This window comes from Sorex fumeus, unplaced genomic scaffold, assembly GCF_029834395.1.
Source record: "Sorex fumeus unplaced genomic scaffold, SorFum_2.1 ptg000033l, whole genome shotgun sequence".
Taxonomy (NCBI): domain Eukaryota; kingdom Metazoa; phylum Chordata; class Mammalia; order Eulipotyphla; family Soricidae; genus Sorex; species Sorex fumeus.
Genome location: NW_026606090.1, coordinates 32,384,513 through 32,398,296, shown reverse-complemented (window position 1 = coordinate 32,398,296; position 13,784 = coordinate 32,384,513). Strand labels below are relative to the sequence as shown.

Genomic DNA, 13,784 nt, shown 5'->3' with positions numbered 1-13,784 from the left:
TATACTTTAAACCCCACCAAATGTGGTATGCTTCTCTTGGTATATTTTAATAGGTGTAATTTTAACTATGTTTACTGAATGCATGGTGTGAGAAGGATATTTAAGTGGTGTTCTTTATAATACACATTTGTGGAAGACTGGGGTGATGGGGTGAGTTAAAGAAATGTGACAAAATTAAGTCATTAATAAGTTTCAATTCAACTGAAGATATTACAATAAAATAGATTATAGACACAAAGTAAAGGAATAGTCAGCTGTCAAATATAAGAAAAAGCACTAGAAAAAATAGAAGTTTACCAAGGTTTTGACCACACCTACTCAGAAGTTCACACATAAAAGGCGAAGAAGCACATCTTGTGTGAAAGAAGAAACACAGACAATAAAGGAAAGAGTAAGGGCCACGGTTTAGTTAAACAAAGTATATTTAGTTGAAGTAGAGAAACTACCACATGAGCTAGTGGCGAAACCTTAAAATCAAAGCACAGAATTTTATTAGGTAAGACTTGTTTCAAAATTTGGATACATTATAATAAAAATACTTTTGCCTTTTTTCCTATTAGCTATTTGTAATGTAGACATGAAAAAATAAAGGGCGGGGCTGGAGCAATAGCACAGCGGGTAGGACGTCTGCCTTGCACGCGGTCGACCCGGGTTCGATTCCCAGCATCCCATATGGTCCCCTGAGCACCGCCAGGGATAATTCCTGAGTGCAGAGCCAGGAGTAACCCCTGTGCATCGCTGGGTGTGACACAAAAAGCAAAAAAAAAAAAAAAAAAAATAAAGGGTTAAGCTTACTATGGATACAGTAGTTAGAATAATGTAAAAGTGGCCAAAACCAGCATAGAAACTAAATTATTTAGTGAAAATGCTGAGCCAGTAACAAGACAAAATAAAAGTTATGTATGTCATAAAATTATACACAAAGGTATGAAATAAAAATAACTGCCAAATTATTCTATCATATGATGAATTGAACACATTTACTTTTTATGACGTAGGATGCTGAGAAGAAAATGATATTAGTCAAACAGATGGCAACTGGAAGAGGTTCTTTGCTTTGGTAAACCAGAAATAATGTAATATAATTTCAGGTAGCAGAAAGACTTTCAATTTAATATATTCGATTAAAAGATTCATCTTTGAAGATGCTGAGGGGCTCCAGAATAAAAAGCTGTTTATTCTATCATTTAGAAATGTGATGGAAAATTGTAAGAACCTCATCAAATCATCCCCCTATAAATTCAGCAGTTGATAAGCATTTCCCACACGATTTTCACTTTATTTTAAAGATTCCTTCATTCTTAAATATTAACACAGGGCAAAAATGAATGGACCTTTAAAGCAAGAAAAGTTTAGAAGATGGCTATAAAACTGAAAAATCTTAGATGTAAAAAATAGAGATTAAAGTGAAAAGACAAAATACACTTGGAGTAAAGAAAAAATATACACAGTCCCAGCAACCTTGTGGACAATACTACATCTATTCCAGTTGTTTGTGTGGCATTTTCAAATGAGGGTAGCATCCAATTCAGAAGGTAATTCGCACACATCGATTCAAAAGTCTGTTCTGAAGCATGGACACTAGAGTGATGGTAGTGGTGGTAAATGACTTGCTCTGTGTGCCTGGTGGCGAGGATGCTGAGGCAGACATACTGCATGACCAAGTCTTTGGAGAAATGATGAAACTTTAAAGCGTGAAGACATTGTAGGGTAAATAACTGAATTAAGGAGGTATTTTGAAATTTTGGATGCGAAAATCAATGGCAGTGCTATAATATGAGCTAATACATTAGGCTGTTTTTTAACCAAACATAAGTAAAATTTATCCAGATTCAATGAAAACTGGCTTATAATTACCAGATCCAATTACAATATGCTAGTAATAGCAAAGGTCCATGTTAATTAATAAAAAAACAAATGTCTAATAACCATTAATTATTTTTAAATTAATGGTGTATTTAAAACTGATATTAAGTACCTTAATAGATTTTATTAATGATCATATATTGATACATTTTTATAATGTGTCATGTGTTGATACACATTTGGTATTTACTCCCACAAATATAAACTTGAATATTCATACTAGCTTATAATCTAACCCTAACCCTATTCCTAAAAATGAAACAATGAAAAATATTAATACTAGCTTATAATCTAACCCTAACCCTAAAAATGAAACAATGAAAAATATTAATACTAGCTTATAATCTAACCCTAACCCTAACCCTAAAAATGAAACAATGAAAAATAAAATTTTGTTGTTTTCCAAACATTAATACTCAAGTAGCTCATCTCAACATACAGTATTCATTAACACTTAGTGTCAGCAAACTGAGATGAATTTACCACTGAAGATAATCTTAAAAATAAAATTATATTATAAAGACAGCATCAATTATGATGAGATTAACTAATGTACTCCATTCTATCAGTTAACTAAATACCCAATTTTAATTAAAATTTCAATTAAAAACCCTCTACAGCAAGTGGTTCTGAACAAATACATATCCTTTTAATGAGTCTTTTTAAAAGACTCATTAATTTAAAGCACTAGTTGTAATTTCTACTCTTAACAGGTTTTCCTTTTGAATTTCAAACAGCCCCAATAAAGGGGAAATTAGCAGAAAATAACAGTTAAAATTTTAAAACAAAATTTAAAACCATAGCTAACATTAAAAACTTAGGATGCCTGGACTCATTTTATTCCCACAATGACAAGAGGTGGGTTCTATGATTACCTTAAATATACAATGGGGCAAATTAAGGTATAACCAAGTAAGGAAGCTGCCAATAGCTAACCACGTAAAACAATGATACCTTTTTTTGAAGCTCTCATGTAAAGAAAAGAGACAAAACTTTCACCTTCTATTGTCCTATTTATATTCGCTCTCCTGATTTCTTCCCACTGTCTTTATAATGAAGCTGCTCTGCTCGGACCACATAACAGTTCACAGCCATTTATTGTAGCTCGATGTGCCTTTCAATACGGTCTCCTTGTGTAGCCCAGTCAGCTGGATGCCAGACCATCTAATAACACTAGGGAAGTCAATTTAAGAAATGATGATTCTCTTGGGGCAGCCTGGTGTGGGCTGCCTCTGGCCCTTGGTTGCGTGGCTTCAGCCATTAAAAACTGAAACTTAAAGCATAAACTTGAAGTTTGAAACTTCAGCATCATCACTGATCAAATGGCGATGAAAGCGACTAGCTTGTAGATCTATCATAAGGAACAGGAACAAAAACTGAAAGAACCAAACCACAGAATAGCAAAATATATTTTTAGTGGCAGATTAAAAAGATACTGGAGAATAGAATTTTGAATCGAGCAGCTGAGTCTAGTGTCCATGACATTTCTATATTATTTTATGTTGTTTTGGCTTGTTTGTTTGGGGTAAACATACAGCAGTGCTCAGGGCTTCATTCAGACCCTGAGCTCAGGGAAACACTCACGGCAGACTTCGGGAATTTAGGAGGTGCTGAGGATGGAATCAGGAGCAGCCATGTGACAAATGATCTGCACCATTTCTCTGATCTCCAGTCTAGGATAACCAGAGCCATTTTTGTTCAATGACACTACAGTGGCTCATGAGAATTATCAAATTCTAAATATATTAAAATAAGAAAAATCTATTTGATAAGTTTTTCAAAGAGAAGACTTCTTATTTTTTAAGAACATATGTTGCTACTTCCACACTTTATATTTTTTAATTAAAAAATTCAGTGAAGCATAATCACTTGATCACTTGAATCCCGTCACTCATCGATTTGCTTGAGCAGGCGCCAATAATGTCTCCATTTGTCCCTGTCACATGCTAGTGTAGCCCAATGGCGTATGTTTGTTCTAAGAACATGAAGAGCCTCAAACTGATGGTTGAGGGTCTTGAAGAAGAAGTCTGACCATCTCGTAGGTGGGCGGCCACTCGATCTTTTCACATCCCATGGAATCCAGTTGGTAACGGCTCTAGTCCAGCAGTCATTTCCAAACCACATTATATGTGGAGGCCATCAATTTTTGATTCCTTGGCAAATGAGACAGCATCCCTGATTCTTGACCATCGATGGAGGTCGAAACTCCTCATTCTTTTTCTCATTTGAGTGAAGTGTGATACTCTAAGCATAGCTCTTTCGATTACTCTTTGGGAGACCCAAATAGCATTCTCATCCTGTTTTTTTTTTTATCCTATTTTTGTAGGGCCCAGGTCTGTGAGGTGTATGTTAATGCAGGAAGAACATTGGAATGAAGATATGTGACCAGAACTGGAGGTTCTTTGTTCTCTTAGCTATTTTTTCAATGCTCTTGAAGGTGTTCCTACCCACTCTCTTCCTCCTGTGCAACTCAGGTGCCAGGTCATTTGTCATGTTGACTTCTCAACCTAGGTACACATAATAATGCATTTGGAGATGTTCATTCCATTGAGAGAGAATGGAATGTCAAGAACGAGACTGTTTCTCATAAACATTGTCTTCGTGAGATTCAGCTGTAGTCCGACCTTTCCACACTCATGGTCGAAGTCAGCCAAAATTTTTGCCACTTGGCTGATGTTTGGTGTTATTAGAACGATGTCATCAGCGAAGCAGAGGTGGTGTAGTTGCTAACCGTCTATCTACACTCTCATACCTTCCCATTCCAGTCATCTCATGATGTACTTGAGGGTGGCACTGAAGAGTATTGGTGAAATGGTATCATCCTGCTGAATCCCTCTCTTGACATGGATGATCACTTATTTGTAGAATGGTGAGATCCTGGAAATGAATCTGTAATACAGCTCATGGAGGATCCTGATGTATTGTGTTTGAACACCACGTTTGGCTAGGGCTTCGATGACTACTCTTGTCTCAAAAGAATCAAAGGCCTTCTTTAAATCAATGAATGTTAGAGTGGCATCTTAAAGTCCCGAGAAACCTCAATGAGCTTGGTTATTGTGTGGGTATGGTCTATTGGGCAGAATCCTTTTCAGAACCCGGCTTGCTCTAATGGTTGTCCTTCATGTAGTGTTCTGCCAATCTAATTCAGGATGACTCGAGCAAACAGCTTGTAGATGATAGTCAATAGGCAGATCAGGTTATAGTTGCCAATATCGTGTATGTCTCCCTTCTTGTACAATACTACAGTCCTGCTGGTTTTCCATTGGGACAGAACTTTGCATTCAGACGGGTAGAATGTGAAGAGCCGAACCAGTGTATTGATGAGTACCGATGACAGATTCTTGAGGTGTTCTGGTCTGACCTTGACTGGGACAGGTACTGTTTGATTCTTTACCAATGAAATTGCGTGTTGGATATCAGAAGGGAGAACATTGAGAATGATATATCCATCCAGCGGAATTTGGTACATTGGCAGATGGACACATCTATCGAAGAGATCCAAGGAGAAATCATGGATAATCTTCTCCAGTGCCCTTCTGGAAGATGTGATAGATCCATCAGGATGTTGGACGGCAGTCATCTTGGTCTTGTAGTTGGTGAAGTACAGGTGGGCCTTGCAAATGCTTTTCTCGGCTTCTGCCGCATCTGCCAGCACTGCTGCTCTTCTCTCTTTGAGGTCTTCTTTTATTGATTCTCTGCACTGTTTTTTGAGCTCGGATGTTCACTTGTGGTTGCCCGAGGCTTGCACCAAGTCACTTTGGTGAATGAGCTCAAGAGTTTTCGAAGACAGGCGTCTTTTTGTGGCTATCTCTCTCTTGGTGTTCCTCACACAATCATGGGAGATGATGTGTCAATCATATCCTTGTCAACGTTTTCAACAATAGCATCTTCCCATATTGCCGCAATAGTGCCAAAGAGCTCCCACTTGGTGGTAATTCTGGGAGTTCTCTCATATTTTTTCCCCATTATCATTTATCCCTTTTTTTAAAAAAAAAAATAAAACGGGAGTTCTCTTCTTAAACTTTTCAGCCCTTTCTCTCCACTCTGCAAAGTAGAATTCTGCACGAAGGGGACGGTGGTCTGATCCCATTTGAAATTTTGGGACAACAGCCACTTCGGTCAGGCAAAACCATTGATTGAATATGATGTGGTCAATTTTGTTGTGGAACCGTCCACCTGGAGACTCCCATGTCCAATGTTTAGATTCGGCCTTCTGGAACTGTGCATTACCATGCACGGTCTTGGTCGACATGATGAACTCAGATAGTCTCTCACCCTGTTCGTTCCATTCTAGGCCATGTGTCCCAATGTGGAGTTCTTCAGCTGATCTTCTTGATCCTATCTTGGCATTAAAATCACCAACAAATCCAGTGTCAAATATGGCGTGGTGTGATTGATGCTGTCTCGTCTTGGTCAGACCATTGATGTTGTACAAGATCATGTGAAGCATGACAGATTTTATTAAATAAAATTTACTTAGAATGCATGAGGTGAGAGAAAGAGAGGTATGGGCATCTTCAGGGTACAAAAAGAATATGTGCTCAAGAGAGAACCAAGGCTTGAGAGAATAACCCATTTTATACTCTTTTAATAGGGAGCAAAAGCACTTTTATATCAAAGAGCTATATGAAACCTGAAATATCTGTCAAACTCATTTTAGGAATAACAACTTGAAGTCTAAGGAAGTTAGGTTATGTCATAAGTCTTAATGTTCTGCAAAGCTGAGAACTAAAATCCAGCTCTTCAAGTTTCCAAATATATGTCTCTTTTATTTTGAATGAATAACAAAAATATATATTATGCTAAAGTTTAAAAATAACTGGAAAATACTGAAGGTTAATAAATTGTTCTTACCTGTAGGAACCATACATAACTTTCTGACAATCAATTAGCAAAAATTTCCGTTCCATTTTTCCATGAAATTTTGATCCTGTTTTTGAAAGATAATCTTGGCCTTTTACTGTCCGTACTCGAATATTCTAAAATTTTAGGCAAATATAAAGGAAAAATTATGGATGGAAAAGGGACATCATGAAAAGAAAAACATGTCATATAAAACATTTGAATAAAATGTATAGTTGAAAAATATAACAGAATTAAAATTTTAAACAGTGAAAATTTGAAACATTATCAAGAAATATTAAAAAACAGTTGCTAAAGTATTTGCATTAACACAACTTCAATAGTAGTTATTAATATATATACACCAAGTGATTTCCTACATTTCTTAGGCTCCTTATGAAAGAAATTCTTTCAGTTTACAGGGAATGATGACCAAGACATAAAATAAAAATCTATCCTTATTTTAGAAAATTAAATGATTTACTTAATTCAGAGTTGTTAATGCTGTGGCATACAAAATTGAGGCAAAGTTATTTCAGCAGTTGATGTACTTCACTACCAAGAAAATAACATTATGCAACCTTTAGGGATGTGTGTATTTCCAGCCAACTTCTAGAAGCACAAAAGGTCTTTTCTGTGATCAATTCTTTTACTACCTTAAATATATTCTATTTTTATCTTTAAATGAGACAGCTTCACAGGACCTCATTTTGACTGTAATAAACATTGCACATAAAATGCTTAAGAAATAGAAAAGATGATATTCTTACCCTGAGCCGCTGAATCTGACAACCCTGTTTCTCTGTCATAGCTAAGAAATGACTGAAGTTGTATTCGTCAAGCAGAATGTATACAGATATGCCACGAAGTGATGATTCCACCAGTTCTTTGAAAATGTCTATATCTGTAAATATATCCATCGCCAACGCAATGACCTATTAAGGAGAAAATTATAAAGCAATTGAAGATTATCAATAAGTATAATAAGTTGCTTATTTTCAGGAAGATTACAGAAAAAATAAGTAAATGAATAAAATATATATATAAATAAGTATTTTGTAAGTTTTCCAAATTAGAAGATAAACTGTAATACAAGAATTTCATACATATTTGTAACATTAATTCATATGCAACTATTAGACAGACTGACCACATACTCACACTATATTAAAAGGGAATTCTAAACCTTGCCTTGAGTCAACCCATCTTAAATTTGGTGGGGAAGAGATCATAAGCAATCAACACAATTAACAGGTACATTGTATAAAACACTATAGGATGATACAGATATTTTGTTTCGGGGCAACGTCCAGTCATACCTGGCAGTGCTTAGGGATCATTCTTGATCCGTGCTCAAGGATCACTCCTGGCAGTGGTTAGGGGGACCATAGGAGGTGTTAGGGATCAAACCCATGCCAGAAGAATGCAAGACAAGAGCCCTACCCACTGTAATATTCATTTCTCCTGCCCCCAAATGATGGGCTTAGTGGAGAGAACACCAAGGGACAAGAGGATGTAACAGAAAGGAGACTCGGGGAACAGAAAAGATAGAATTTGTTCGATTCTAAGTAAAAACAACATAGTAAACAAATGGGTATGTTCATGCATGTGAGATCCTACTGCTAAATAAAGTAACACAAGTGATAAGAATCCAAGAGGTTAATTAATAATATATGAATTGTCACAAGTAAAATACAGCTTAAGAGAAGTGTAAAGGTAAAAGGTAAAGGCCCTCCCGTTGATCGTGGATTTGCTCGAGCGGGCCCAGTAACACCAAATAAAGGGTGTTGTGAAGATCCATCCGCCCAGGATGGAAGATGCATGTTGAAAGTAGACTACAGACTGAACATGATTGCCACTCAATGCCTCTTTTGAGAACCACAGCACCCAAAAGGAGAGAGAGAACAAAAGGGAATGACCTGCCACAGAGGCAGGGTGGGATGGGGGGAGGGGGAGTGTGGGAGGGATACTGGGATTAGTGGTCTGGGATTAGTGGTGGTGGAGAATGGGCACTGATAGAGGCATGGGTACTCGATCATTGTATAACTGAAACCCAAGTGCAAAAATTCGTAAGTCTACAACTGTACCTCATGGTGTTTCACTAATAAAAATTTTTAAAAAGACATTTTAAAATGCAAAAGAAAAAGAATTCATGTGAATTTTAATATAATAAAAATATGGCATGTATTTTAAAAACACCTATATGTGGTTATAGATAATAAGCTGCATTGTGATATACACCTAATATTATAATAGAAGGGCCAAAATTGCAACAAACTGATAATTGTTGAAACTGGCTGATGCTTTCATGTTCTATATACGAGGCTTTTTACATCTGAAAACTTCCATGCCACAAAACTTAAATAAGTAAAGGAATATTGGATACTAATCCTCACGATGGAGAGTAAACCAGAAGTAAAATGAAAGCAACAGTCAGGTGGGGATATGTGAATTTAGTTTTCTAGGCTAGGCGGTTACCTGGCAACTATGACTTTGAAAGGCAGTCCATGACGGAGACAGGACAAGACCATGGGGGAAGGAAAGAAGCTTATCTTTAGAAGGATCTGTGCCATGTACACTAAAATTGCTAGGAGTTAAGGTGGGAATGATGCTGAAAAGAGGGAAAAGGTTCAAGAAACAAAATCATCAAAAGTAAAAGGGAATGTTATGATTAGAAATTAAGTAGAAGTAATGTGATAAGGTAATGAGTGGTGTCTTAGGAATGCTAAAAGTTAGCAGAGTCATACATAATATATTAAATCACTGTATTTTACTCTAATAAGACATTTTAGCATGCTACAGAAACATTCATAAATTATACAAGTTGATCACATTCTTCATTCTAGCTTTGAAATTCACTCCAGATTGTTTTTCTAGGAAAACAATTTTACTCTAGTGAATTCAACAAATTTGATGTTTATTTTTAAACTCTAAGATGCTATGCCAGAGTGATACTATGGTAGGCAGGGTGTGTCTTTCATGTGGACAACTGTGTTTGAATCTCAAAACTCTTGGGGTCCCCCAAGCCCCACCAGGAGAGATAACTGGACGCAGAGCCAGGAGAGTAAGCTCTGAACACAGCCAGGTGTGGCCCCAAACAAAATGAAACAAAAAGAAGATGCAGCTCTTGATAGCGATCTCCCCCAGGTCTCATGAATAGTCTATGAATAGTAAACATGTGAAAAATATTCAGTCACATCCATAATTAATTAATGCATTTACTACACATTAAGGAATGATATGATTAGACAAACATGATAAAAAGAAAATTACCATATTAAAACATATTTTACAAAATTACTCTTAAAATAATAAGAGTGTTTTTATATTAAATATAAAAACAGTTTGGCACTAACCATTTTTCCATTAAGAAGCTAACTATTTTGAATAAAGAAACATATCACCATATGGCAATCTTTTTTATTTCTGATTTCTTTAAAACACTGTGGTTTGCAAAGTTGTTCACAATATATTTATTTGTGGCGTTCTGTCTTTCAACACCAATCCCGCCATCACTGTGAACTTCCAACATCATAGTCCCCAGTTTCCTACCCACCTTTCATGTTCCCTCCTTACCAGGCACAAAATAATTTAGTTTATGTTGCCTCTTACAGCCAAATGGTAAATGGAACATTGTATTCTTTAAGAAACTAATTAATATATCTAGAGATTTTGTTTTTAATTTGATCTGAAGTCTGATGTAACAAAATACTAGAAGCCAGGAAATGAGCAAAACCACTTTAACAAGATAAAACTGTTTTCAAAAAAGTAACTGAAGTCACTCAACCAATGGATGATTGTAGCACACCAAAGAAAGACCAAAGTGAGTTTCTCAGCTCTGCAGCCAACAGTCTGGGCCAGGATCCAGGAGACTAGATCACACATTTTTGACAAGCTTATCTGATTGATGTTCAGGGAAGGTTACTAGGGTGTCTGGTTTTCTACTTCAGATCATGAAATTTATAAATTCACTTCATATACTAAATATTATAAAGCCTGTAAAAATTTCATTTGTACCAAGAATACAAAATGTAGACCACTTATGGTGGGTTATCTTTCTGAGAAAGTTAACTAGAAATGAGATATCTCAAACCTGATCTGAAGGTATTACACTCCTAAAACCTACTGCGCATGTGACTAAAATGACTCCATAGTCAAATAAAAAGTATATATTTCATTACTAAAAATATTTTCAAAAGTCACATAAGTTGATTCTGATAACAGAAATGAGTTACATTACATGGTATTGCTTAAAATATATTATTAAATACAAGTTAAATTCTATTCTTGCTTTGATATTGTTATTCTAAGCCTGTAAAATGAAAATAAGTAAATATTTTTATTCACCAGTAAGTGTAGGCTTAAAAAACAGGTAGAAATATATTGTGTTGTTTATAAATTTTGAGTGAACTTCATAACTTCTAGTACTTTCAAAGAACAGAATCAAGGACAGTGGTTTTCACTTATCTTTCAGTAGCAAATTTTCCTGATAGATGGCCCAGAAATTGCAGGTCATGATGCAATAAAAATAATATAAATTCTGCCACTTTATAATAAGTTCACAAACATGAAACCTTAAGGCCATTCAGGAGAGTATATCATAAGATGCAAATACACTGTAATTGTATTTCGGAGAAGCACTGTAGCACTGTACCACTGTCCTCCCGTTGTTCAGCGATTTGCTCGAGCGGGCACCAGAAATGTCTCCATTGTGAGACTTATTACTGTTTTTGGCAGCATCAAATATTCGAATATCGAATACGCCACGAGGAGCTTGCCAGGATCTGGCATGCGGGCGGGATATCCTCAAAAACTTGTTAGGCTCTCGGAGAGGGAGGGAGGAATCGAATCCAGGTTGGCCTTGTGCAAGGCAAAAGCCCTACCTGCTGTGCTATCGCTCCAGCCCATACTTCTGAGAAAGAAAAAAAAAATATTTCATGTGTACAGAGCTCTTGGAGGTAGGTAGGTTATAAATGAAAAAGATGAACAACGCTTCATGGGTATATCTTAAATAATGAATAAAGATTAATTTAATCACAAACAATGGAAGACTTGCGTTATAAAGAAACAGAAAGCAAAGACTATTTGGAGGGGGGCACATCCAATAGTGCTCAGGAATCACTCCTGGTGGGGCTCAGGAATCATAGAGAGTGCTGGATTTGAACCCAGTTTGACCATGTTCCAAGTCAATACTAGATTGTACTATCACTCTGGCCACAAATAATACTTAAATATGCACTAAATTACTCTAAAGCTAAACAGAAATATTATGCTTAAAATATGGAATAAATGTAGTTAAAATTAATAATGTATCACTGTAGCACTTCCTCCCATTGTTCATCGATCTGCTCAAGCGGGCATCAGTAACGTCTCCATTGTGAGACTTGTTACTACTTCTTGGCATATTTAATATGCCACAGGGAACCTACTGGGCTCTGCCGTGTGGGCGGGATACTCTTGGTAGCTTGCTGGGCTCTCTGAGAGGGAGGGAGAAATTGAACCCGGGTTGGCTGTGTGCAAGGCAAACACCCTACCTGCTGTGCTCTCACTCTGCCCTTATCTAGAAAACCTGACACCTATTTAGAATTGATCTGAAGAACAATATCAATCCTTTATTTTTTACTTATTTTTAATTGAGTCACGGTGAGATACACAGTTTCAAAGTCGTTCATGATAGTTTCAACTCATACAATGATCTGTACAACACCATACATATGTATATAACATGGGTACATCCATACAAAACCAGTGTCCGTTTCCCACCACCAATGACCCCAGATTCCCTCCCTGCTCCCCCAGCATACTCTATGGCAGCCTCTCCCTCTCTCTCTCTCTCTCTCTCTCTCTCTCTCTCTCTCCCCCCCATCCCTCCCACATTCCTCTCTCTATCTCTCTCCCTTTCTCTCTCTCCCCTCACTCCCTCTATCTCTGTATCTCTCTCTCTCCCACTTTCCCTGAAGCCCACTTCTAGGCAGTAGCTATAGAATGATCATTTCCAATTATCTTTGTCACAATGGTCCTTTGTCTATCCCAACTGCCTTCTTCCATAGCACTTGAGGCAGGCTTCCATGATTAATCCTCCTTAAAGGTAAAGGCCCTCCCGTTGTTCATCGATTTGCTCGAGCGGGCCCAGTAACGTCTCCATTGGAGACTTTGTTGTTACTGTGTCTGGCATATCGAATACTCTCGGTAGCTTGCCGGGCTCTCCGAGAGGGGCGGAGGAATCGAACTCGGGTCGGCCATGTTGGCTGCGTGCAAGGCAAACGCCCTACAGCTGTGCTATCGCTCTAGCCCCTCTTAGTTGGTGGAGTGATTTGTCTGGTTAATCCTCCTTATAGCTTTAAAAGTGAATCTGATGGGGGTATAGTGCCGCCAGCAGGTCAATCTCTACCTGTGAGGGAAGTGCATCAGCAGCCTGATGGCAACATCAGACTTTCAGATACCCCAAAATTGCTGCTGTGCCTTTGGCTAGACCTCAAAAACTTGGGGCAAAGTTTACCAAGAAAGTAAACGGCCAAAAGTTAGGTATGTGGGAGACACACCCACAAACCACCTCTTGTTCAGCTATATAATTGGAGGCAAGGCCTCTCTGGTTCCTGATCAAACTGCTTAACAGCCATGATCCCAGAGACTCAGAAACAAATCTCGGAACCCAAAGGCTTTTGGCAGAAATGCGTCCTGTTCCTGTAGTAAGTTACTGGTGCTGGGCCACTCCAGGCGGGAATAGGTTTCGTGCCTTGACCTGTTCCCCCTGGCGACCCGATGACCGCCATCCTCCAGAGGTCACTGTACAGTCAGATTTGGGCCTGCAATGACGAGACATGCAGGGCCTCACCAGATGGCAGTGGAACCAGCCCTTTCCTCCCCTTCTCAATGAGACCCCAAGTTACCGTCTATAAACGGCCTCTCTGGCTCCTGATCAAGCTGCTTAACGGCCATAATCCCAGAGACTCAGAAACAAATCTTGAAACCCAGCGGCTTCTGGCAGAAAAGCATCTGGACCACATACAAGGTGGCCGCCACCTCAGAGCTTATAGGAAAGCCAGGTATGAGCCAGTGGTGACAGGGCAACTGCA

The 13,784-nt window shown here is 37.8% G+C and overlaps 1 protein-coding gene across 1 annotated transcript in view; it reads right to left on the bottom strand.

The window, feature by feature from the left end:
- The window catches only part of FAM83B (family with sequence similarity 83 member B), a 73,248-nt gene that overhangs the window by 6,072 nt on the left and 53,392 nt on the right, over positions 1-13,784 (bottom strand). Inside the window, exons 2-3 of the mRNA XM_056116972.1 lie at positions 7,479-7,643; positions 6,721-6,845 (exon numbers count right to left, since the gene is read on the bottom strand). Of these exons, the coding sequence (XP_055972947.1) occupies positions 6,721-6,845; positions 7,479-7,643 (290 nt within the window). The remainder of the gene's footprint in view (positions 1-6,720; positions 6,846-7,478; positions 7,644-13,784) is intronic.